Here is a 25,872-nt window from a genome sequence, read left to right as displayed (position 1 = left end):
TGGCCATAGCTCTTCTTTATAAGTATTTTTAGCTCTCTATTATTTATCAGTAGTAGCCAATGCAGTCTTGTTTTTGTTTTTCTTTATCATTACTGTTGCTATATATTTTTATCAGTAATGTTGCTCTATATTTTTATGTGTTTGATATTATAGCAGTAGTATTTTAGCTCTATATTATATTTATACAAGTAGAACATTAGCAGAATTAAATTGGTTAAGTGGTTTTGCGTTGTTTTCAGTAAATTGGTTCTACATTGGTTTGAATGTTATTTCCTTTTTTCACACATTTATAGGGCGGCGATCCACGAGGCTCATGGGTGATCACGTCGACCTAGGGCAACCCATAGCCGCTGCACGCCCTGACAGGTCCTACCCGAGCATGTGGGGTTTCGGGTTTTGGAAAGCGCTCGCCGAATTACTTGCGTACCGCGCTTCCGGCCGGGTCTTCTTCAAAGTGAGCTGCGGTGCATCTCAAAGTAAATTTTTTCGTACATGTATCTTTCACCTGGAAACCACGCCAGCTGGTTAGCCGTTAATTAAGATGGAGCTACAATTAATTGGCAACGTTCTTTTTTCCGGGGAGCCAATGGTTTAACAACACAACGACAAGTACAAGCCAGCTGGTTAACCGTTAAACAAGTACATCAACTGAATCAAATCATCCATTTCCAAGCTAGGCGATCGACAGAGCCACCACCTCATATTTTACTCCTAATAATACACCATTTGCTGCTCTGACTTCCCATAGAGGATAGGATAGCTCCAAGACATAACAATTATTACATTACAAAAATAGCATCAAGAAGTTGACCCCCATCATTTGTCCCAAGAAATGGCAGCAGATGAGGCTGAATCTGTGCGTATATAACTAGGGGACTAATCGAGCCAGATGTCAAGCTAAGGTAGTACGTAGTAGCTAGGACTAGGAGAGATGGAAAGGGAGAAGATGGAGAGGGGCAAGTCTGAGCTGAGGATGGCTATCGAGGACCTCTCCTTGCCCAGCTCAGGAGATGGTGAAGATCAGGAGCAGCAGGGAAAAATTAGGAGGTCATCCACCATGGATCTCCTCTGTGTCTCCAACCAGCTTCTACGTGTCCTTGGTTAGTTACTTGAACAAAACTGAAACTGAAAACAGTATGGATTAAACTTCGATTTCTTCAGAGCTACTCTGTTTTAAACCATAGTTTACTATCTCCTCTTTTTTCACTGTATGCTTTGTTTTTCGCCGTCAAAGATGCGATTGGGCCAACGCTTCTAGTCCTCAGGCAAGACATTCAGCAAAATGTTCAGGTAATATTGTGATTCTGCGTTGCATTTGTTCACATAACTAAGCGACTGACTGAGCATACCGGCTCCGCGTTTTAATTTGTTCACAGTTATCTATCTTTCCTTATGCAGAGATTACAGGATCTCCATGCAAGAGACACCTCGAAATACGCGGGCTTGATGGAGATCGTGATGGAAGAAATGGAGGAAGGGACCTCAAAGAAGACCAACAGTTGTACAAGGGCAATTATCTGGCTGGCTAGGTAACTTAACTGTACATGGACTGTCTTATCATCTAACAACATATGGTACCTGTATACCATATGTGTCAATTTTGTTCCAAAACCTTTGTTCTCATGTGTCGCAAAATACGTTCGGTTTAGGTCGGTGAATTTCTCGATATGTTTGCTGGAGAGATTAGTGAAGAACCCAGAGTCAAGCCTGCAAGAGATGGTGGAAGAAACATACGAGAGCACCCTGAAGCCATTCCATGGATGGATCTCATCAGCTGCTTACAGGGTATGACCACTTTACTTTGATCAGCTGACATACTGCTGTCCATCATCACGGCTGCTACATACTCCCTCTGTCGCATAATATAAGAGCCAGGGCCGGGCCGGCAAAATTCAGGGCCCTGTGCGAAACTAAAAAATGGGGCCCTATCTCACAAAAAATGAACTAACGAGCTATTATAATGTGTATATATATAATGTATAATCTACATAATATAATGTCTTACATAACAATTGGACATATAAAAAGAAGTCATACCTATCCAAATTCCGATGATCCGATTGATCTAATGAGTAATGACGAGGGACGAGGCGGGGTGGAGCCAGGATTTGGGTATAGGGGGCCAAACCAAGTATGGATAAAAAAATCCAGTACAAAAGATAATTATCGAGAACAAGGTTGAGAACTTGCACACCAGCTTCATTAACATTTTCAGTGCATTGACAATTCAATAAGAAAATGAATTAATCTAAATGGTGTTTGGCAGCGTTCTCACTCCTCATAGTTGAGGAATCTCAGTTTCAGAAGCAAGTCAGCTTAAAAAACAAATTAACTTTTGTGTTGTTTGGCAGAGGAATTTTAATTTCTGAATTCTAAACTCATATGGTTGACATAGGAATTTTTACATCACAAATAGAAGCTCATACAGGATAATTTGCATCAGGATAATTCCCAGGACGCATATATGAGATGAGAATCAAGAGAAATTAATATAGTGTGATGTGCTAACCTGCTAGTTTGTTGGCTGAAGCAGTGAAGTACCTTGCTATCTGCTACATTGTGAGAAGCAGAGTAGGCAGTAGGGAGATCAGAGTTAGACGTGCGGCAAGGGCACACGGCGGCGGCGGCGGCCGCGGCGGTGGCAGAGTTAGATAATACGCTAATTACGGACGAAAGAACGGAGTCCAGGAGACCAGATCGAAGATTACGTTGTCGACTGGCCGCTAGTGGGCTTTTACTATGGGCTTTTTCCTCCAGGAGGCGACGTTTCTTCGGTTCCTGTAGGCACGATCGATTCGAGAGTTGCCGGTTGCCGATCCCGATCCTGTAGCTTCTTTTTTTAGGGAATCCCGATCCCTGTAGCGATAGGACGAGGCATGCGCTCGATCGATGGCCTCGTCGCCTCTCCAGCCCAACTCCAGCGTCACAAGGCCCAATAGCGCTTAGTTTTTTTCTTTCTAATACTAGGTCTGTATAAAAATTTGGGGCCCCTCAGAATTTTGGGCCCTGTGCGGGCCGCACTTTTGGCACCACTGTGGGCCCGGCCCTGATAAGAGCATTTTTGACACTATATTAGTGTAAAAAACGGTCTCTTATATTATGGGACGGAGGGAGTATTTTACGTGACTGTATAAGCTAGCAATCTTTCGGAGATTGTTCACGCGATGAATGTAGTTCACTTTTTCGATAAATGTTAATACTCCATTGGATCCATATTAATTGTCAGTAATTTAGTACAACTTTGTACCAATCAGCGACAATGTGGATCGGAGGGACTCGAGTTTGAGTTTTGTCAACTGAACTAACGTGTTGGGCATACTTGCAAACTGTCAGGTAGCATTGCGACTCATTCCAGAGAGAGACATCTTCATTGAGTTGCTGATGGGGAACTGCCAGGATACCGGGGATTTTGGGGAAGATGTCATGATCTTGGTCTCCATTGTACAGCCTCTGCTAGAGGAGATCAATGTCATCTACAGATGTCTGCGTTGTATTTGTTGTTGTACCTGTAGTTTAATAGCCGGGTGGATGTATTGTGTCAGAGGACTTAAAATAACTGAAGCACAATGCATCTCTTGCTTTTCCTTTGGACGTTGATAACTGCCACATGTGTGGCAGGAAAGAAGACGCACCACACGTCTTTAATGCAAATACATTGCCATGTCATCGCATGCATGCATGCGAGAATCTTTTCGGATTTTCAGTTTTTAAAATGTTTTATCTCTTAAATGAAAAATGCGATTGAAGATCCGTTTTCACCTTTAAATCCCTCGCGACGAGATCTTCAAAACTAGATCTCATATCGATATATTTCGGCGAATTTTTTTTGGTTAAAAGTTGCGATGTCTATTGCACATGAATTGCCATGATATTTACACTGAAGTTGCCATGATATGTTTCAACTATTTTATTTTATATTTAAAATTAAATTTTAACATATTATAAAACGTAGAATTAAGAAATTAGACTTGCCATGCACCATAAACTAAAATTGCCATGATACATGCACTTAAAATTGCCATGGTTCAATAAAAAAAATATTTTCATGATCAAAGTACTGGAATTGCCATCATTAAAAAACTAAAATTGCCATGATCTACAAACTAAAATTGTCACATGGCAACTTTAGTTTAAGAACTATGGCAACTATAGTGTAAACATCATGGCAACTTCTGGGCAAAAAAAAAAATTCGTCAAAACATATCAACATGGGGTCTAGTTTTGAAGATCTCGTCGAGACGGATTTAATGGTGAAAACGGATTTTTAGTTCGCTTTTTTATTTAGGAGATAAAATATTTTTAAGCCGAAAATCAAAAAGATTTCTGCTGATGTCATTTATTCATACGTGGCAAAATGAGTGGTGATGGAGGCGTGTGGGCGATCTACAAACGTCCACACGTGTGGGCGTTAGTTTTTCCGTTTCCTTTTGATTTCTTCCTCTCCCCCTCACCGTATTTTTTTGGATAGCGACGATGCTACTGCCCCTTCATTCCTATTTTGATCAGCATCAACCAAATGAGGCAAAAAGCAGTAAATGTTAAGAAAATGGCGGGACAGAATGGCGTGAAAGAAAATGGCGGGAAAATGGAAGGAGAGAATGGCGGCAAATAAAATGACGGGAAAGAAAATGGCAGGAGCAAATGGCGGCAAAGAATGGCGGGAGAAAATGGCGGCAACGAATGGCGGGAAAGAAAATAGCGGGAAAGAACGGCGGGAAAGAAAATGGAGGATAAAAGAAAAAAAATAAAAAAATACTACAAATAAAATATCTACTGTTAACTTAACAGAAACTAAAAGAATATGTCAAAAAACTAAAGAAAACAATTCAAAGCAATTAAAATTAAAAGAAATAGCTCAAATTAAAAGAATCATCTAAAAAAATACTCCTAGCTCAAATTATAGGCAATCTAGTGATTTGAGCAAATTCATGAAAATTCAAATTCAAAGTTTCAAATCTAGTCAAACTTGATATCTACAGAAACTTCATAAAATTTCTAACCTAATGCAAAAAGAATCAAATTAAAATATTAAAAATCCTAATTGATATGAATTTTCTAATACAGGAGAGTAGGTGTTGGCCGAAGACCACTTTTCGGCCTATTGTTGGCCGAAGAGGGACTTTTTGGCCAACGGTTGGCCGAAAAGTCCTCTTTGGCCAATGGTTGGCCGAAAAGTCCCTCTTCGGCCAACAGTAGGCCGAAAAGTCCCTCTTCGGCCAACGGTAGGCTGACGGGGTGATACTTTTGATTTTTATGCATTAGGGTGTATAGTTTCCGAATTTGCTATAAAAATCATCATAGTTCCAAAAAAAAATCCTGGGATTAGCATATGAATTTTTTATCATCATTGCTGTGATCTATGCAAAAGAATAAAGGTAAAGAAACACTCAAACCCATACTACCCTTTATTATAACTTTCAAGTACGATTACATTGATAGCTGGGTTGATGGATGATGACATGATGATTTTTCTGCTCCAACTAGATGATGACATGATGTTCATATATGCATACACCCCTTACCTAAAGCAGTTCTCTCTGATAAAATATGCCATTCTTGATGGTCTACTTTGCGAGGGAATCTTATATGTCACTCCCGAGGGATGATCTCCAATTAAAAAGAAGGCAACTTGCTATTTACAGAAGGCCAACTTAGTACTTGACTGTCTTTTTAACAACATTGTATCTGTGCAAGCTAGAAGAGTCTTATGCAGATTAATTGCTAATAATGGCTTAACAACACCACAACAAGTACAGGTCCAGCTGCATCAACTGAATCAAATCATCCACTTACAAGCTAGGCAACAGAGCCACCACCTCTTACTTTACTCCTAACAATACAATCACCACTTGCTGCTTCTGTCTGACTAAACATGCATAGAGGATAGCTCCAACACACAACTAGTATTACATCACAGAATAGCATCAAGAAGTTGACCCCTATCATTTGCTCCAAGAAATGGCAGAAGATGAGGCTGAATGTGTGTGTATATAACTAGGGGACTAATGGAGCCAGATGTCAAGCTAAGGTAGTAGTAGCTAGCAGAGATGGAAGCAGAGATAGAAAGGATGAAGATGCACAAGGGAAAGTCTGAGCTGAGGATGGACATGCATGGAGGACAGGAGGAGCTCTACTTCGTCAGCTCTGGAGATGGTGATGATCAGGAGCAGGAGTGGTACAAAATTAGGTCATCCACCATGGATCTCCTCTGCGTCTCCAAGCATTTTCTCCATGTCCTTGGTTAGTTACTTGCATATATGGAACTGAAACTGAAACTTATGAGAACTGCACTTTGATTTGTTTAGAGCTACTCTGTTTTAAACCTTGGTTTACCATTTTTTTGAAACAGAGACAAAAGCTTTGCCTCATCTCATTAAAAAGAAGGGGAATAACAAAGTTTGCAGAGGGCCATTACACCTCACACAAATGGAAAGAAAACACAAGCCTACTATCGCGACATCAAAAAACCCAAATGCTTCGCCCCTGCGACAATCCAGAGCGTCGCCTCTGCTTTAATAGTCTCAACCAACACGTTTGGCAACCTACATACATGCTGAAACACCCTCGCGTTTCTCTCTTTCCACACTTCCCAAGTAACAAGCATGATGAGTGATGAAATCGCCTTCCTTATGTGTCCACGCCTAAGGACCACCGCGTACACCACTCTTTGACCGTGGGGATCCCATTCCAGGCCGCAACGTCTAGTTCATGGCATCCACCCAAACCCTGACCGCATTCCAAATGCGGGCAGAGAACCTGCATTGGAAGAGAAGATGAGCTGCGGTCTCTGGCTCCCTCTTGCAAAGTTGACACAAGTTGCAGTTAGTTTACCGTTTGCACTTCTTTCACTATGAATATATCAGTAGATCAAGGTTTAGCTAACAAATGCTCTGTTTTTTTGTCGTCAAAGATGTGATTAGGCCGACGCTACTAGTCCTCAGTCAAGACATTGAGCAAAATGTTCAGGTGATTGCTCTTTTTCTACGTAATCATTACTCCCATGTTGCCTTGCATTCTGCATTGCATTTGTTCACATAACTAAGCGACTGGGCATACCGACTTGATTGTGCCAATTGCAGTGAAGTGATTACAGTTACATAATAAGCGAGTTTCCCTTTGCAGAGATTACAAGTATCTCCATGCAACAGACTCTTTGAAATATGCGAGCTTGACGGTGATGGTGACGAAGGAAGTGGTGGAAGGGACCTCAAAGAAGACCAATAGTTGCGCCAGGGCAATTATCTGGTTGACCAGGTAACATATGCTGTTTTATACCATATGTGTTAATTCTGTTTCAAAACCTTAGTTTTCATGTGTCGCCAAAATGCGTTGGGTTTAGGTCGCTGAATTTCTCGATACATTTGCTGGAGGGATTAGTGAAGAACTCAGAGTCAAGCCTGCAAGAGATGGTGGAAGAAGCATACAAGAGCACCCTCAAGCCGTTCCATGGATGGATCTCATCAGCTGCTTACAAGGTATGACCACTTTACTTTGATCAGCTGACATACTGCTGTTCATCATCACGTCTTTTAGTTTTACACGACCATACAAGCTAGCAATTTTCTGGAGATTGTTCACCTGATAAATCTAGTTCATTTATTTTTGATAAATGGCAATACATTAGTAATATCAAGCTGTTATTGCAGCCATTAGCTGGTTTGAGTTGTGTCCACTGAACTAATGTCGCGAGCATAATTGCAAACTGTCAGGTAGCATTGCGTCTTATTCCGGAAAGAGACATCTTCATTCAGTTGCTGATGGGGAGCTGCCAGGATCCTGGGTATTTTGGTGAAGATGTCATGGTCTTGGTTTCCATTGTACAACCTCTGCTAGAGGAGATAAATGCCATTTTGGTCGGTGTTCCCCATTATGCACACGCACACATTTTTAATGAAACAGTCACTGCATTGCACTGAAGATATGTGTTTCCTGATGCAGTTCATGATTGTTAATATACAGGTAAAGCAACGGCTGGAAAGGCTAAAATCCACCTGAAACACAAGCACTACTAGGAAAAGGCCTACTAGTGGCGCACTACTGGTGCGCCACTAGTACCACACCACTAGTATTTTTTACTAATGGCGCACCACTGATGCGCCATTACTATCTGACTTAGTAATGGCGCACCACATAAAAGTGCGCCATTAGTAATATATATTTTTTAAAACCCATCCTCACACTACTCCAGCCCAAGCACACTTAACTTCGGAGTTCTATCCAACCCCAGCACCAGCTCACTTCACAGGCATTTGTTGATATATCTAGCATATCAATCCTATTAAACCTTGTTGATGTTTAGGACTTTGTTCATATTCATGAGTGTGATGAAATTTTGAAAAAATATTTCAAACTTCCGTTCATATTACGTATCATATTTTGAAAAACAATTCCCGAAAAAAATCGAAACTAAATTTTTTTCTATTACTAGTGGCGCACCTAGCAAACGGTGCGCCGCTAGTAAGTTTGAATTTTTTTGAATTTTTTGCCTCCAGATCTTAAAAGCCCCGTAACTCTTTTTCTGTTAGGTTTTTGAGGATTTTGAAAATGTTTAACGGGGTTCCCCCAGTTAAATTTGGATGTAACTTTTTGTGTAGATGATTTTTCATATAGAAAACTTTTTAATCCGAGTTCGTATGCAAAAGTTATGCCCATTTTACAAATTCCAGAGAGATTTTGCAAATAAAGTCAAAATTCATTTTGTAAATTTTCCCAACAACTAGACCACATATCACGTGGGAAACTTATTTTCTTTTATTTTTTGACATTTTTATAATTTTCTTTTATTTTTTTTAAAACTGAAAAGGCGGTCCATGGGGGGGTGCATGCGGGAAATTTTTTGGGCCAAGTTAGTAATGGCGCACCGTGGGAGTGGTGCGCCATTACTAGTTGAACTAGTAATGGCGCACCACTCCCACGGTGCGCCATTACTAGTTTTGAAAAAAAATAAAAAAAATTTGATTTTTTTTGAAAACAATTACTAGTGGCGCACTGTGGATGTGGTGCGCCATTAGTATTTGGACACTAATGACGCACCAACACATGGTGCGCCATTAGTATATAATAGTGGCGCACCGCATGTCTGGTGCGCCATTAGTGTCCATTTCATCTATAGCCCTTTTCCTAGTAGTGAAGGATGAAGCCATAAAACTTTGGTGATTCAGTCATACCACTTGCTCGCTTACCGGCCGCCAAGCATGTTTCTTCTCCAATGGACAGAAGTTCAAATATGACTTGGTGTCTCACACTCAAATTAATTTTCTTAAACGCATTATCAATGGAAAGATTCTCTCGGACAAATGACTAGCACACAGCTTGATTGATGTTAGGTAGGAAAAAACAGGTATATTATAGTAACATAAATTCACATTTAGTGCAAGTTGTGCAATGCGAAAAGGACACAACACAAATTTAAGAAATAATAACAGACCACTAGCAGAACAGTTGGTCTATACTTTGTTCTAATGTGCCATGTTGCGAGAAAAAGAAAACCCGCCACCTAGGATTAAAAAAATATTGTAATTCTCGTGAAACAGCGATCGATCCCGCGGTTCCCTGCTTCTAGCATGCATTTCCTACCACCAGGCCACTAAGTCGGAATTTTCGAGTGCAACTTTTTCTTTCACCTCTCGCAAGGCGTCTAGGGAAAGCCTTCCTCCCTTCGATCTTCCCGGGTGAGCCCGTGGATTCACCTCCCCTCCGCCTGCCGTTCCGGCGGCCGGTGGCGCCCGGGAGGGCTGGTGCCTCGGCTTACATAGGTAGGGTTTTCGTTCTTGCGATGGCGGAGCTCGGACGGATGGCGGAGCTTCTTCTTCGATTCAATCTTCCGGGCTCCGATGGTTCGTCGGGACGGATTAGACGAAGCTTCAACGTGGATTCTTGCCAGCTCCTGGGAGTGGCGATGTTAGGGTTTCTTGTCGTGCATACACAACAACGAGATTTGGTGTTAGGTTCTTCGGATCGATTCAAGGATTTAATGGCGACTACTATGGCTCCCGAACTATGGTCCTTAGGGACACGTGCACGAAGACTTCCCGGCTGTCATCGACAAGATCAGGCCAGATCTGATATATGAGCGACGAAAGCGACACGTCGACGACTCGTTCTGGCGGCGGCAATGGTCGTTCGGTTGTCCGTGGACCTGGATGTAATTTTTATTATGTTTGGGGTGCTTTGTACTTCTGGTGAATCTTTATAATAGGTATGATATTTTCGTTAAAAAAATCAGAATTTCTGAAAACCAGTCAGTTTTCGAAAATCTTGTTCAGAAAAAGAACCCTGCAACAGTACAACAGCCACCCACGACGGGATGATGCAATCGACCTAGGTGCCCGCCTATATAAGCATAAGTTCTGTGATTGCTTCCCACACTCGAACGGTCCGGAGATAATCTTCATCTTCACCACCCACACGTCGTAGGTTGCGTCGGTGAGCGTCAGGTACTGGATGGGGACGTAGCAGTGCAACAGTACGGTGGCGCTGCCCCTTCCTCCACCACTGGTCGCTGACTTTCCGTCCTTGTTCACCTTGTCGCCATTTTTGTTCATGTTGGAACCGACGTTGCAGGACTTGTTCGCCTTGGAACCGATGTTGCCGGACTTGTTCGGCTTGGAACTGCCGTTGTCGGACTTGGAGTTGACCGAGTCCTGATCGTTGTCCCCCATCGTAGATTGTAGATCGAAGAGGCTTTAGATACCAATTATTGGCTTTAGAACGCTAGATCAATTCACCTAGAGCTACAACTGTATGTGCAGCAAAGCTATAAAGCAAGCAAGCTAGCATGAGTATTTTATCAATTTAACGGATTGATATGGTACGTCGTATATATAATTTGATTTATTAGGTTTCTTAATTGGCTCAATGATATACAGTTCATAACCGATGATAAGAACTAGCTAGCTAGCAATGATACATGCTCGCGTACCGCAATTATGTTTTTTCAATGATTATGATTGAGATGGAGATTATTTAGAACTAGTTTATTATTCAGTTTGCTCACAAGAGTGAACAATTACATTACTCCATAGTTTTTTTTAGGGGATTACTCCATAGTTTCTTCCCAGCGTAATTGCAATTTTAGCAATGCAGCCGCGCACACCGCCCATGAAAGCCATGCGGCAGCTATCACTACAGTAATATATAAACCAAGTGCAAATCGGCATAAGCTGAGTGTATTGGGCACACGGCTTAAAAGTTTTTTCCTGTAGTGTATGGCGAGGTTTACCACGGCACATCCAGTGCTCATGCATGCGAAGTACGGAGTTTTTGCCAGGACACGCAGAGCACACGAAGAAAGAAGAGGCAACGGCCTGTGGTTAGATTAGCATGACCAGCAACCGTTGCTTAAAATTGCAATGGTGCAAAAAAGATTAGGTGGTATATACGCTGGCATGTTCGATAGACACGACTTCATCATTTTAACAGATTGATACAGTTGTATATGTAATTTATTAGATTCCTTAATGATTTAACCCCTATGTGCTTTCCCTAAAGTTGCCAAACACGCTGTCAAAAACTGCGTTAGGAAGGATTTTCTTGACGTGCCAAGGCTAGTTCTGTATTTTTTTAACACAGTACAGACGCAAGCGCTCATACATACACGCATATACTCACCCCTATGAACGCACACACGCACACCCTACCCCTATGAGCACCTTCGAGAGACTGAGCCAGCATATCATCTTGAGATTTACGAATTCACTGTAGACGCCTCGTCGTCAACGGAAACATCTCCTCCCACTGATAGCGCATCGCCGGAAATCCTAAAATTAATCCAAAAATAATGCGAGCACCAGTACTAATTGTGTAGAAGAATATAATGGAAAGGGTCATACTGGTTGAATGGTCAAGTAAACATTCAAAAATATCATCCATTTAATACTCAAACAAAGGACAGTTATGTACTAGTTATGTTTAGAAGAATAGCTTTATAATACTGAAACGACATGCAACTGGCAGCAACCATTGCTATAAATTGCAAAAAAGATTCGGTGGTGTACATACTGTCATGTTTGGTTTGCATGAGTGTTTTATCAATTTAACGGAATGATATGGTACGTCGTACTTCTAGATATAATCTTATTTATTAGGATAGTTAATTTGCTCAGTGATGTACTCGTAGCAGCTAGCTAGCAATGATTCGGTCGTAACACATGCTCGCTTACCGGCCGCCATGCATGGTTCTTCTCCGATGGACAGAAGTTCAAATATGACTTGGTGTCTCACACTCAAATTAGTTTCTGATCCATGGAAAGATTCTCTCGCACAGCAGCTGATCGATGTATATTATAGTAACATAAACTCACATTTAGTGCAAGTTGTGCAATGCGAAAAGGACACACCGCTAGAACAGTTGGTCTATACCTTGTTCTAACGAGCCATGTTGCGTAAAAAGGAAAACCCAATAAATTATTCTGACTGTTCGACATTACGGTGAATTTTCATTTGCTGAAGTTCGTCTTCAGTTCGTTCTATTATTGAAGTCTTTGTCGGGATCAGACATGCACCCGCGACTTCCTGCTTCGAGCATGCCCTTCCTACTTACAACCAGGTCACTATATAAGCAGGTTATTAACACGTGTGCATACATTTTTTATCCCACCGGCGGTCTTATCCCAGCGGCAGGGACGGCGAGGGGGTTCGACGGGGACGCGCCCCTGTTCGGGCGCGGTCGAAGGAATAAGGCGCGTGGGAAGAAGACGACAAGGGGGGAACGAGGAAGTGGGCCGGCTCGGGTGGGCCGCAGCCCAGGTGGGCAGGGGCTTTGGCCTGTTTACTTTATTTTATTTTTTTGCTTTTGTTTTCTTTTAAACTTTTCTGTTTTCTTTATTTTAGCTAGCAAATTAGTTTTACAAAAATATAACCCTTGCTCCTAAATTAGCTTAAAAACATAGGACACTGCTACAAAAATTTTGGTGACTAAAAAAATAGTATATTTATTTATTATTTAAAAGCATTTAAATAATTGTTTTTTCCATTGTTGTATTCATTTTAGAGTATTTACACATTTCATAAAAATGTGGGTTCTTCACCATAATTACCTATGCATTATTTGGCACCTCTAGAACATTTTAGTTTTAATATTTGAAAACCTTTATCGTTTGACTTGATTTTGAATTTGAATTTGAATCGGTTTCGAATCAACGCGAGTTTATCAACAGTAACCGAGGTGACGTGGCATCATTCGCAAAGGTTCACTGTAGCTTAATTATCTGGGCGTTACAATGTACTAGCTAGCTAACACAATATGAAACCCCTAAACCCCTCCTTAAAAAAAACAAAAACCCCAGGGCCTGGCAGCTACTGACGCGCGGCTGCCTTTTAGTCCCGGTCGGTGTTACCAACCGGGACTAAAGGTCCTCCTGCCTGGGCGCCCCACAACGGCGACATGGAGCCCCTTTAGTCCCGGTTTGTAACACGATCGGGACTAAAAGTGGTGGACATTATTCCAGATCGTTTTGTCCCGGTGGCAGAACGGAGACTAAAGGCCCTCTGAAACCGGGACTAGTGCCCTGTTCTCTACTAGTGATTAACTAACTAGCAATGATGCATGCTCGCGTACCGCAATCATGTTTCTTATCTGATGGGCAGAAGTTTCACTACAACTTGGTGTCTCACACTCCATCATTTTAGCAGATTGATACGGTTGTATATACCCCCACAAAAAAAAAGATACAGTTGTATATACGCTGGTTTGTTTGATAGACACGACCTTATCATTTTAACAGATTGATACGGCTGTATATGTAATTTATAGATTCCTTAATGATTTAACCCCTAAGCGCTTTCCCTAAAGCGGCCAAACACGATGTCAAAATTGTGTAGGAATGATTTTTCTTGACGTGCTAAGGCTAGTTCTGTACTAGTTGTGTAGAAGAATATAATGGAAAAGGTCATACTGTTTGAATGGTCAAGTAAACATTCAAAAACATCATCCTTCTAATACTCGAACAAAAGACAGTTCCGTACTCTAGTGTAAAAAACGCTCTTATATTCTGGGACGGAGCGAGTAGTTATGTTTAGAAGAACAACTTTATAATACCGAAACGTCAGGCAACTGGTAGCCACCCTTGTGCGCTAAAAATTGCAATGGTGCAAAAATGATTAGGTGGTATACATACTGTCATGTTTGGTTTGGATGAGTATTTTATCAATTTAACAGATTGGGTGAAGCATGGTGCAAAAATGATTGGGTGAAGCATGCAGCCACCGTAAGTAATACTTCAATACGTCTGAAGCCACCATTTTGACAACATCTGTCGCTATTCATATCCACTTGATGAAGTGGTGCCGAAAGTCCAAGCCGAATACCAAACATACCTTGCACCATAGCATAACATCTAAAACCAGAGGCCCCAACCAAGCCACATTGCCGGGTCTGGGGCACACACCGGTCCAGCACACTCTCAGAGGACGCCGTACTCATACTAGCAAACTAGCCATGATTCGGTCATACCACATGCTCGCTTACCGGCCGCCGAGAGCATGTTTTTTCTCTGATGGACAGAAGTTCAAATATGACTTGGTGTCTCAGACTCAAATTAATTTCTGAAACGCATTATCCATGGAAAGATTCTTTCGCACAAATGACTAGCACAACAGTTTGATCGATGTTAGGCATGGACAAACATGTGTATTGTAGTAACTTTTACTCATCTTTAGTGCAAGTTGTGCAATGCAAAAAGGACACAACACTATTCAAGAAATAATAATAGACCGCTAGCAGAACAGTTGGTGTATACTTTGTTCTAGTGTGCCATGTTGCGAAAAAAAGAATTTAAGAAATAATAATAGACCACTAGCAGAACAGTTGGTCTATACTTTGTTCTAATGTGCCATGTTCGGTAGAAAAGAAAATCCAATAAATCATTCTGACTGCTTGACATTACGGTGAACTATCATTTGCTGAAGTTCGCCTTCAGTTGGTTCTATTATTGAAGTCTTTGTTCGGATCAGACATACACCCATGACAGACAAGTTTTTTTTTCTGTTACCGATTTTTCTCGGCTCGGGCGGAAAGACCGGTTTCGGAAAATCTGAGAATTTTCGGTTTTATTTCCTCAGATTTTTTCTTAAAAAAATTGAATTAGAAAAAATTTAGCGTCAAAATATATCTAACTTAACTCTGCATATGCATGAATTGCTTCCTAGTACGGTTGATGGCACATATCTTCTCAAGCAGAAGGGCGTAGGTTCGATTCCAGCCGAGTGCAGCACTCCAGGGCGTTCATTTTTTTTTAATATTTCCTTTGAACTAGGACAAGAAAATGTAATTCTGGTGAAACAGCGACACTTATTTAAATTAAAAATAATTTGATATTTTTGGACGATATTTCATTTTCTCTGAAATTTCCGAAAACCGGCCGGTTTACGAAAATCTCGTTCGAAAAAAACCTGCGACTGTACAGCAGCCACCAACGACGAGATGCTACGATGGACCTAGCTAGGCGCCCGCCTATATAAGCATTAGGTCCGGTATGTGCGGCAAAGCTATCAAGCAAGCAAGCCAGCATGAGTATTTTATCAATTTAACGGATTGATATGGTATGTTGTATATATAATTTGATTTATTAGGTTCATTTGGCTCAATGATGTACAGTTCATAACCGAGGATAAGAACTAGCTAGCTAGCAATAATACATGCTCGCGTACCGCAATTATGTTTCTTCAGTGATCATGATTGAGATGGAGATTATTTAGAACTAGTTTATATTCAGTTTGTCCATAAGAGTGAACAATTACATTACTCCATATTTCTTCCCAGCGTAATTGCAAGTTTAACAATGGTTGCTGCCAGCGCACACCGCCCATGAGAGCGATGCGACAGCTATGGCGAGGTTCACCGTGGCACATCCAGTGCTCGTGTAGGCGAAGTACGGAGTTTTTGCCAGGACACGCAGAGCACGAAGAAAGAAGAGGCAACGGCCTGTGGTTAGATTAGCACGACCAGCAACCGTTGCTAAAAATTTCAATGGTGCAAAAAAGATTCAACATTTTAACAGATTGATACGGTTGTATATGTAATTTATTAGATTCCTTAATGATTTAACCCCTATGTGCTTTCCCTAAAGTTGCCAAACACGCTGTCAAAACTGTGTTAGGAAGGATTTTTTTGACGTGCCAAGGCTAGTTCTGTACTACTCCCTCCGTTCCTAAATATAAGTCTTTGAAGAGATTCCACTATGGACCACATACGGAACAAAATGAGTAAATCTATACTCTAAAATGCATCTAGATACATCCGTATCTAGTCCATAGTGAAATCTCTACGAAGACTTATATTTAGGAACGAAGGGAGTAGTTGTGTAGAAGAATATAATGGAAAAGGTCATACTGTTTGAATGGTCAAGTAAACATTAAAAAACATCATCCTTTTAATACACGAACAAAGGACAGTTCAGTACTAGTTATGTTTAGAAGAATAGCTTTATAATACTGAAACCACATGCAACTGGCAGCAACCATTGCTAAAATTGCAATGGTGCCAAAAAGATTAGGTGGCATACATACTGTCTTGTTTGGTTAGCATGAGTGTTTTATCATTTTAACCGATTAATATGGTACGTCATATATAATTTTATTCATTAGGTTCGTTAATTGGATCAGTGATGTACACTTGATAACCGAAGATAAGTACGTACTCGTAGTAGCTAGCTAGCAATGATTCGGTCGTAACACATGCTCGCTTGCCGGCCGCCATGCATGTTTCTTCTCCGATGGACCGAAGTTCAAATATGACTTGGTGTCTCACACTCAAATTAATCTCTGAAACTCATTATCCATGGAAAGATTCTCTCGCACAAATGACTAGCACAGCAGCTGATCGATGTTAGGTATGAACAAACAGGTATATTATAGTAGCATAAACTCACATTTAGTGCAAGTTGTGCAATGCGAAAAGGACACAACACTATTTAGCAGAACAGTTGGTGTATACTTTGTTCTAATGTGCCATGTTGCGAGAAAAAAAAACCCGCCACATAGAATTAAAAAAATGTAATTCTGGTGAAACAACGACTGATCCCACGACTCCCTGTCATTAGCATGCGCTTCCTACCACCAGGCCACTAAGCAAGTTCTAAACACGTGTGCATACATTTTCTCTTTGACCTTGTTCACTAATTTAATTCAAAAAATTTGATTTTTTCGGACGATATTTCATGTTATCGGGCATTTCCAAAAACAGGCCAGTTTCCGAAAAATCTCGTTCAAAAAAAAAACCCCTGCGACTGTACAGCAGCCACCCACGACGATCTGCTGCGATGGACCTAGCTAGGCGCCCGCCTATATAAGCATAAGGCCCGGTGCATGTATTCCAGACAAGGATACAACCTGAGCTAATCAAGATGGCTTCCTCCACGCCTTACCTTGTCCTACTCTTGTGCCTCACCACTTTCCTGCAGGCATTGCTTACTGCGGCAAATTACCCACCGCCGCCGCCCCCGCCGTTTGAGCTGCCGGAGTCCGAGGTGAGGGAGAGGTTCTCCAAGTGGGTGGTCAAGTACTCAAAGCACTACTCGTGCGAGCAGGAGGAGGAGATGCGGTTCCAAGTGTTCAAGAACAACACCAACGCCATCGGCCAATTCGACCAACAGAATCCTGGCACCGTCATCGGTCGCGGGTTCCAGCCAGGTGGGTCGCAGACCAACAGCAGGGGCGGGGTCCGTATGAACAGGTTCGGCGACCTCAGCCCCAGGGAGGTCATCCAGCAGTTCACCGGGCTCAACACCACCAGCTTGAATGCCACGTCACCCACCTACCTCCCCTACCACTCCTTCAAGCCCTGCTGCGTTGACTGGCGCTCCAGTGGCGCTGTCACCGGCGTCAAGAATCAAGGCACTTGTGGTAAGTTGTCAAGCTATACCTTCTTGCAGATTTAGTTATAGTATACTATATGCATGCATGGTCATGTTTGCTCAATGAATTACTCGTGTCGTCGTGCGGATGGATGAAATTGCAATATGGCAGGATCGTGCTGGGCATTCGCGGCGGTGGCGGCCATCGAAGGCATGAACAAGATTAGGACAGGGGAGCTGGTGTCGCTGTCCGAGCAGGAACTCGTGGACTGCGACACCGGGAGCAGCGGCTGCGGCGGCGGCCACTCAGACTCGGCTATGGCCCTCGTGGCCGCCCGTGGTGGCATCACGTCGGAGGAGAAGTACCCCTACGCCGGATTCCAGGGAAAGTGCGACGTGGACAAGCTGCTGTTCGACCACCAAGCGTCCGTCAAGGGCTTCAAGGCCGTGCCACCCAACAACGAAGCTCAGCTGGCGATCGCTGTAGCCATGCAGCCCGTGACGGCGTACATTGACGCCAGCGGTTTTGAGTTCCAGTTCTACTCCGGCGGCATCTACCGTGGCCCCTGCTCCGCCAATGTGAACCACGCCGTCACCATCGTCGGCTACTGCGAGGGTCCCGCCGAGGGAGACAAGTACTGGATTGCCAAGAACTCGTGGAGCAACGACTGGGGTGAACAAGGATATGTCTACCTCGCAAAGGACGTGCCCTCGTCCACGGGCACATGTGGCCTTGCCACCTCGCCCTTCTACCCCACGGCTTGACCACAGGCAGCACTATGTGTGATATCTAAGGAATTGCTTCCGTTTCGTTGTGATAATGCAAAATTATTTTTTTACTATACCTCCCTTTAATTTGATCAATCAGTAGACCATGCGTGTAATAGCATGCCCCGAGAGTAATAAATTTTCGAGTGAATTACACCTTTTTACACGTTAATTGTGCATTTGTGACACGTATTTACCGATTTAGCGGATGTTGTATCGAAATATCCCATCTAAAAACCTGTGTACTCCATTTTAGCATTTTGCCTACTATTATATATGACCCGCATGTTAGGTACATACTTTAACAACAATGTTTAAAGATCTCAGGACAGGATCGACGATCATGTCTAGCCTTCTCTTCTCCATGGAGCCCTGCTCCGGTGCTCCCCCCTAACCTAATTTCGGAGGGGTATTTTTGTCCCAGCGTGTTTGTTTTTTTCCTCGCCCGCCGTAGCCCAGATCCCAGCCCTGTATAACCCAGACCGTATACGTACAGTATCCTGGTCCGAAAAAAACATCACACGACCCCACGTCCACGTAAGACCTGCCGAATCCAATCATTGACGCAGCTCCATCAATCTCGTGAGCATTGACGCAGCTCCATAAGTCACGTAGTAGATCTCCAGCGGCGGCTATCTCGTCGCCGGCGATCTCGTCGGACAGCGGGCGCGGAAACGTCGTGAATCTCCAACGGGCGCGCACAGGTACCGCATCCCGCGTCCGCCCTCTAGTCTCGCTCGCGGCAACATCGAACGAATTGCCGCCGCCAGTGGTAGTGGTTAACCTAGCGGGGCGGGTAACCTAGCTACACGGCGGTGCATGCGATCGTGGATCTTGTTCCAGTAGTGCCGCTCCTCGTGATCTGGGTTCACGTAGCGTCGGTTGCCGTCGGCTGTGCGCACCACCAGTATCGTTATTTGATGTGGCGGCTAACCTAGGTATCCGGCGGCAGAGGTAATCACAGATCTAGCTAGGTTTTGAGATCGTGCAGTTCCTCGCGATTGAATGTGATCACGAAGGGTGTCGTGGCCATCTTCCTTACTAAGTTTGGCAGATCTGAACAGCCTCGGTTGGGGTTGTTTACATAACATCCGTGATCGTGTGCTATGTGTTGTATATTTCATCATTGATAATGTTTGCACATGTGATGATACATATTATTGGTTGTAGGAAATGGCGGGCAAGGAGTTAACTGATATCATGGTAGACATGGAGTTTGGAGAACTGATGAAAGACTGGATAGAAGATTGGTCAGATGATGAAAATTCAGATCGTGGAGATCGGTCAAAGAATGGGAACGAATGGGACGATCTTAATGTGAGTGGCATTGTCATGTTGTAATTTTTTGGTGGCATCCGACAACATTAATTTTTTGTGTTGAAAATTTATAGATCGATGAGCTTGATGATGATCAGGAAAACAACTCAGAGCTCTCGAATGAAGATTACATTAGTCAGGCACGGAAGTGAAATTTTTTGTTGGCATGCAAATTGAATTTTTCTGGAATATTATATGATAAGTAATTATGTATTTGTGTTGTATTTTCAGCTCATTTCCGAATGTCATAATGCGTACGACTATTACGGTGAATCCGACGCGGAGACAGGCCTTAACGACGAATAATTAGATGCACCTGATTCTGGGGAATCCCAGTCGTCGGTCATCATGAGTGAGGTATGTGTGTAATCAATGTTCTATGGAAGTAATGTTAAACGATAGAAAACTGTTTTCATGGCTGTGGTTTGATTGTGTAGGTGACACAAGATGATGGGGCAAAGAATGTCCAAGATATTGCCAGTGCAGATGATAAGAGGGATATGTTCATGCAGATAATGGAAATGACCTTTACGTCTCACGATGCTACGTATGATTTCTACAACAGCTATGCTAGAGATAATGGTTTCAGCATTAGAAAGAATAAGGTCAGGTATAGCAAAACCGAGTCACATCATATGCGTTATAGGCGGTTTGTTTGTTCCAGACAAGGGAAACGTGACGGCAAGTTGCTAACCGAGGAAGGACACAGCCGTAGGCTCAGAGCCGAGACACGCTGCTTTTGCGAAGCGCACCTGACCGTCAAGCTTGACCAAAAGCGTGGGGTTTGGTATGTTGAAAGTTTTGAAGACAAGCATAGCCATATGTTGGTAGGACCGGACGAGGTACCTTTTCTTTGGTCCCACAGAAAAATCAAAGAGTACCAGAAGCATGAGATAATGTCCATGGGAGCTGCAGGGATTAGAATTCACGACATGATGGATTCCTTCATCAACAAACATGTATGGTACGGCGGTGTTGGTTTTACCAGGTGTGAAATATACAACCTTTGCGCTAGGGAGAAGAGGAAGCTGCTTTCAAAAGGTGATGCTGCCACAGCCATAGGCATCATGGCCAGTAGGAAACAGAGGGATCCTAGCTTCTTTTTCGAGTACAAGCTAGATAAGGAAGGACATTTGAATAGGATGTTCTGGTGCGACTCCCAGTCTCGTCATGACTATGAGGACTTCGGCGACGTGCTTGTATTTGACAGCACGTACAAGATGAACCGCTATGGTATTGCCATTCATACCTTTTGTTGGTCTTAACAATCACCGGAAGACCACTGTTTTTGGTTGTGCCATAGTTTCGGACGAGACCGAAGAGACATACATGTGGCTGCTGCAGACTTTTTTGAGGTCCATGTGTCAAAAGATGCCTAAGAGTGTTATCACGGACGCCGACGCTGTGATGATCAAGGCAATTCGCGAAGTCTTGCCAGACGTGTGGCACCGTATATGTACGTGGCATATAGAAAAAAATATGAAGATTCACCTCAGTCACAAGTCCTTGAAGGAGTTCCGAACTCTTCTGTACTACAGCACGTCGACGGCCACATTTGAGGAGAGATGGCACGCATTTTCCAAAAGATGGCAGTCGGAAAAAACTATAACATGGTTGAGACGGATGTATAAAAAGAGGAGACTGTGGGCCACGGCTTATCTAACAGAGGGGTTTTGGCTTGGCATGAAAAGAAACCAGCGGAGTGAAAGCCTGAACTCATGCCTTCACCTTCACCTAGACGGTGAAATGACCCTGGCGGATATGAGTTTGCACTATGAGAACGCCGTTGTGCGTATTCGTGAAAACGAGGCGCGAGATGACTACACGGCCTCACAGAGTTTACCGGTGCCAGTTACTAGCTCGAGGGAACTTGAGATAGCTGCTTCTCACGTCTTCACTCCAGCAAACTTCTATATGTTGCAAGATGATCTTAGAAAAATTGGCGGCATGGAGATTGTACAAATTAAGCCGGGAGACGGATCACAGCAGTACATCGTGGCCTGGAAGAATAACCGGAAGCGCCGTTTTTGGGTGGAGTATACACCAGTAAATTCCGCAGAAACTATAAGGTGCAGCTGCAGAAGAATGACTCGAAAGGGTCTACCTTGCAAGCACATATTCCATGTACTGAAGCACTTGAACATATCTGAAATACCAAAGTGTTTAGTTCTTGTTCGGTTCATGAAAGAAGCAAGGTTGGGACTGCCAGCGAGGCGCACAAGCGATCTGTTGGGATTTGGTTGGACTGGGCCGGGGAAAGAATGAAATATAGCCAGGTCAGTGTGTTAGCGTCAGAAGCTATGCATGCGGCATGCAAACACCCTGCTTTGTGGGATCAGTTACAAGAGAGTTTGAAGGCTGTGATAGCTAAGAGTCATGAGTATGATCTACTACAGGAAAATTTGATCAAGCAAACAAATGACATCAGTATGTGTGCAGTTGAATATGTGGACGATGGTGAAGGCAACATGATTGCGATTAAAGATCCTATGAAAGTGTCAAGCAAAGGTGCAACAAAGGTAGATGAGAGCCGCCCAGTCTCGAAAAATGGTAGACCACTCTCTTTTGATGAGTTGAAAACCCGGTGCGGAGCTTGCAAATTGCTAGGACACACTAGACGTAGAGAGAAATGCAAACTAAATCAGTAGTAAGTGTTCGTATGCATTTTGGATTATTAATTTTTTTATCATTCATTAACTTATCTTGTCTTTTATCATGTGCAGAAAAGTGGAGAAGGAAGAAGAGTAGAACACTTGCTTCAATTATTTACTGTGTTAATCGGGCAGCTCATACTTTGGCTAAGGTAGCTGTAGGCGATTGTGTTTCTTTGGTTTGGAGGCTTTCGCCCCCTGATTGTATCCTTAGTGTATTAGCAGACGAGATCCCAGACTTTGTTTAAATAAAGTAAGATGTTTCCCTCAAAACAAAAAACAAAAAATTATTTACTGTGTTATGACCGGGGCGGGAGGTAGAAAGAATATTGTACATTTCCCCTCCCCACGTCCTAAATGCCATTAAATAAGTAACTGTACCACTCTCCTCCCCACCACGCACTCACCCACCTCCCACGGGCGCCGGTTCGAACTCCCCACTTATCCCCACCTACAGTAGATCGAGAAATGCTCGCCGGCGACCGCTGCAACCGCCTCTATGGAGAGAAGCCTCGGCTTGCAGCAAGCGATGATCGAGCTCGCCGGCGATGACGAGGCGTGGCGTGCGCACTTGATGGAGGTGTGCGGCTGGTTTCCCAGCACAGAGATGTTGGTTAACCACGCGCGTGGCCTCGTCAAAGTCCTCACCGACGGCGAGAAGAAGCACGCCTTCCCCGATGGCCGCGGCGTCCCACCGGCTCTCCTCCTCGTCTGGGCAATGCGAGAGGACACCCTGAGCGACTCCCCTGTTCAGCACACAAGGTGGTGGATGTACCGCTCCACCACCATGCCACAACGGCCAGATCCAGCACGCGTCGCGTCGAGGGCGCATCGCGTCGACGTCGAGCTCGCTCTCCCAACGCCCGTCAGCCCGGAGTACCAGGTCCGCCACGTGCCGGCGCCTGTCCAGCCGTTGGGCTCTGACGTCGTGGAAGACGACGTGGACGAGGTACTGGTCATCCCTGATGACGATGAAGAGGGCGAGGAGGACGCCGTGCAGATGATAGCGCCGGTCGTCGTCTTGCTCCTTCCCCTCCTCCCTGACATAGTGAAGGTGGAAGAAGAGGACGTGGCTCATGATCAGGTGGTGCAGCTGTCGAAGAGCATGGCGGTCAAGAAGAAGACTTCTACGTGTGTGGTGCACCGCTCACGCCGCCCCAAACTTCTCAAAAAGTGAAGATGGGCACAGTTGTTGAAGGAGGAGGAAGCTGCTGGTTATCTTTAGTTAGGTATGCTGTTATATGTTTCAGCATATAAGTTAACAATATTTTAGGTTTGATGTTGGTTAGGTATGCTGGTATATGTAAGCATATAAGTTATGCAATCGATACGGTTTGGTCGGGTTCTATGTGACTGAAGAACTGAATATCTAGTGCTACGATGGACCTAGCTAGGCGCCCGCCTATATAAGCATTAGGTCCGGTATGTGCGGCAAAGCTATCAAGCAAGCAAGCCAGCATGAGTATTTTATCAATTTAACGGATTGATATGGTATGTTGTATATATAATTTGATTTATTAGGTTCATTAATTGGCTCAATGATGTACAGTTCATAACCGAGGATAAGAACTAGCTAGCTAGCAATAATACATGCTCGCGTACCGCAATTATGTTTCTTCAATGATCATGATTGAGATGGAGATTATTTAGAACTAGTTTATATTCAGTTTGTTCATAAGAGTGAACAATTACATTACTCCATATTTCTTCCCAGCGTAATTGCAAGTTTAACAATGGTTGCTGCCAGCGCACACCGCCCATGAGAGCGATGCGACAGCTATGGCGAGGTTCACCGTGGCACATCCAGTGCTCGTGCAGGCGAAGTACGGAGTTTTTGCCAGGACACGCAGAGCACGAAGAAAGAAGAGGCAACGGCCTGTGATTAGATTAGCACGACCAGCAACCGTTGCTAAAAATTTCAATGGTGCAAAAAAGATTCAACATTTTAACAGATTGATACGGTTGTATATGTAATTTATTAGATTCCTTAATGATTTAACCCCTATGTGCTTTCCCTAAAGTTGCCAAACACGCTGTCAAAACTGTGTTAGGAAGGATTTTTTTGACGTGCCAAGGCTAGTTCTGTACTACTCCCTCCGTTCCTAAATATAAGTCTTTGAAGAGATTCCACTATGGACCACATACGGAACAAAATGAGTAAATCTATACTCTAAAATGCATCTAGATACATCCGTATCTAGTCCATAGTGAAATCTCTACGAAGACTTATATTTAGGAACGGAGGGAGTAGTGTAGAAGAATATAATGGAAAAGGTCATACTGTTTGAATGGTCAAGTAAACATTAAAAAACATCATCCTTTTAATACACGAACAAAGGACAGTTCAGTACTAGTTATGTTTAGAAGAATAGCTTTATAATACTGAAACCACATGCAACTGGCAGCAACCATTGCTAAAATTGCAATGGTGCCAAAAAGATTAGGTGGCATACATACTGTCTTGTTTGGTTAGCATGAGTGTTTTATCATTTTAACCGATTAATATGGTACGTCATATATAATTTTATTCATTAGGTTCGTTAATTGGATCAGTGATGTACACTTGATAACCGAAGATAAGTACGTACTCGTAGTAGCTAGCTAGCAATGATTCGGTCGTAACACATGCTCGCTTGCCGGCCGCCATGCATGCGTTTCTTCTCCGATGGACAGAAGTTCAAATATGACTTGGTGTCTCACACTCAAATTAATCTCTGAAACTCATTATCCATGGAAAGATTCTCTCGCACAAATGACTAGCACAGCAGCTGATCGATGTTAGGTATGAACAAACAGGTATATTATAGTAGCATAAACTCACATTTAGTGCAAGTTGTGCAATGCGAAAAGGACACAACACTATTTAGCAGAACAGTTGGTGTATACTTTGTTCTAATGTGCCATGTTGCAAGAAAAAAAAACCGCCACATAGAATTAAAAAAAATGTAATTCTGGTGAAACAACGACTGATCCCACGACTCCCTGTCATTAGCATGCGCTTCCTACCACCAGGCCACTAAGCAAGTTCTAAACACGTGTGCATACATTTTCTCTTTGACCTTGTTCACTAATTTAATTCAAAAAATTTGATTTCTTCGGACGATATTTCATGTTATCGGGCATTTCCAAAAACAGGCCAGTTTCCGAAAAATCTCGTTCAAAAAAAAAACCCCTGCGACTGTACAGCAGCCACCCACGACGATCTGCTGCGATGGACCTAGCTAGGCACGGCCACAAGGAGTTTCCTGATGACCACATAGATGGAGTTTGTGAGGGCCAGAGGTCATGAATTGTCGTCGATAATGCTGGGATGTAAAGAACAACGGTAAAGAACTTACCTTTTT

At 43.2% G+C, this 25,872-nt stretch overlaps 3 protein-coding genes across 3 annotated transcripts; all 3 read left to right on the top strand.

Annotated features, from left to right (window-relative positions):
- Nucleotides 1-929: 929 nt before the first annotated feature.
- On the top strand, nucleotides 930-1,791 carry LOC123097225 (glycolipid transfer protein 3). Its single transcript, XM_044518936.1, has 4 exons — nucleotides 930-1,100; nucleotides 1,235-1,290; nucleotides 1,399-1,529; nucleotides 1,650-1,791. The coding sequence occupies exons 1-4, from the start codon at nucleotides 932-934 to the stop codon at nucleotides 1,789-1,791; spliced, it is 498 nt and encodes a 165-aa protein (XP_044374871.1). The 5' UTR covers nucleotides 930-931.
- A 4,256-nt stretch (nucleotides 1,792-6,047) lies between these two features.
- Nucleotides 6,048-7,515, top strand: LOC123097224 (glycolipid transfer protein 2-like). The gene is made up of 4 exons (XM_044518935.1): nucleotides 6,048-6,240; nucleotides 6,911-6,966; nucleotides 7,106-7,254; nucleotides 7,340-7,515. The coding sequence occupies exons 1-4, from the start codon at nucleotides 6,048-6,050 to the stop codon at nucleotides 7,479-7,481; spliced, it is 540 nt and encodes a 179-aa protein (XP_044374870.1). The 3' UTR covers nucleotides 7,482-7,515.
- Nucleotides 7,516-17,319: 9,804 nt separating this feature from the next.
- Nucleotides 17,320-18,726, top strand: LOC123099221 (ervatamin-B). Its single transcript, XM_044521395.1, has 2 exons — nucleotides 17,320-17,841; nucleotides 17,965-18,726. The coding sequence occupies exons 1-2, from the start codon at nucleotides 17,343-17,345 to the stop codon at nucleotides 18,555-18,557; spliced, it is 1,092 nt and encodes a 363-aa protein (XP_044377330.1). The 5' UTR covers nucleotides 17,320-17,342; the 3' UTR covers nucleotides 18,558-18,726.
- The last annotated feature ends 7,146 nt before the right edge of the window (nucleotides 18,727-25,872 follow it).

Source organism: Triticum aestivum, chromosome 4D (assembly GCF_018294505.1).
Source record: "Triticum aestivum cultivar Chinese Spring chromosome 4D, IWGSC CS RefSeq v2.1, whole genome shotgun sequence".
Classification (NCBI taxonomy): domain Eukaryota; kingdom Viridiplantae; phylum Streptophyta; class Magnoliopsida; order Poales; family Poaceae; genus Triticum; species Triticum aestivum.
Note: the sequence above shows the minus strand (reverse complement) of the source record. Positions and strands in the feature narration are given on the sequence as shown.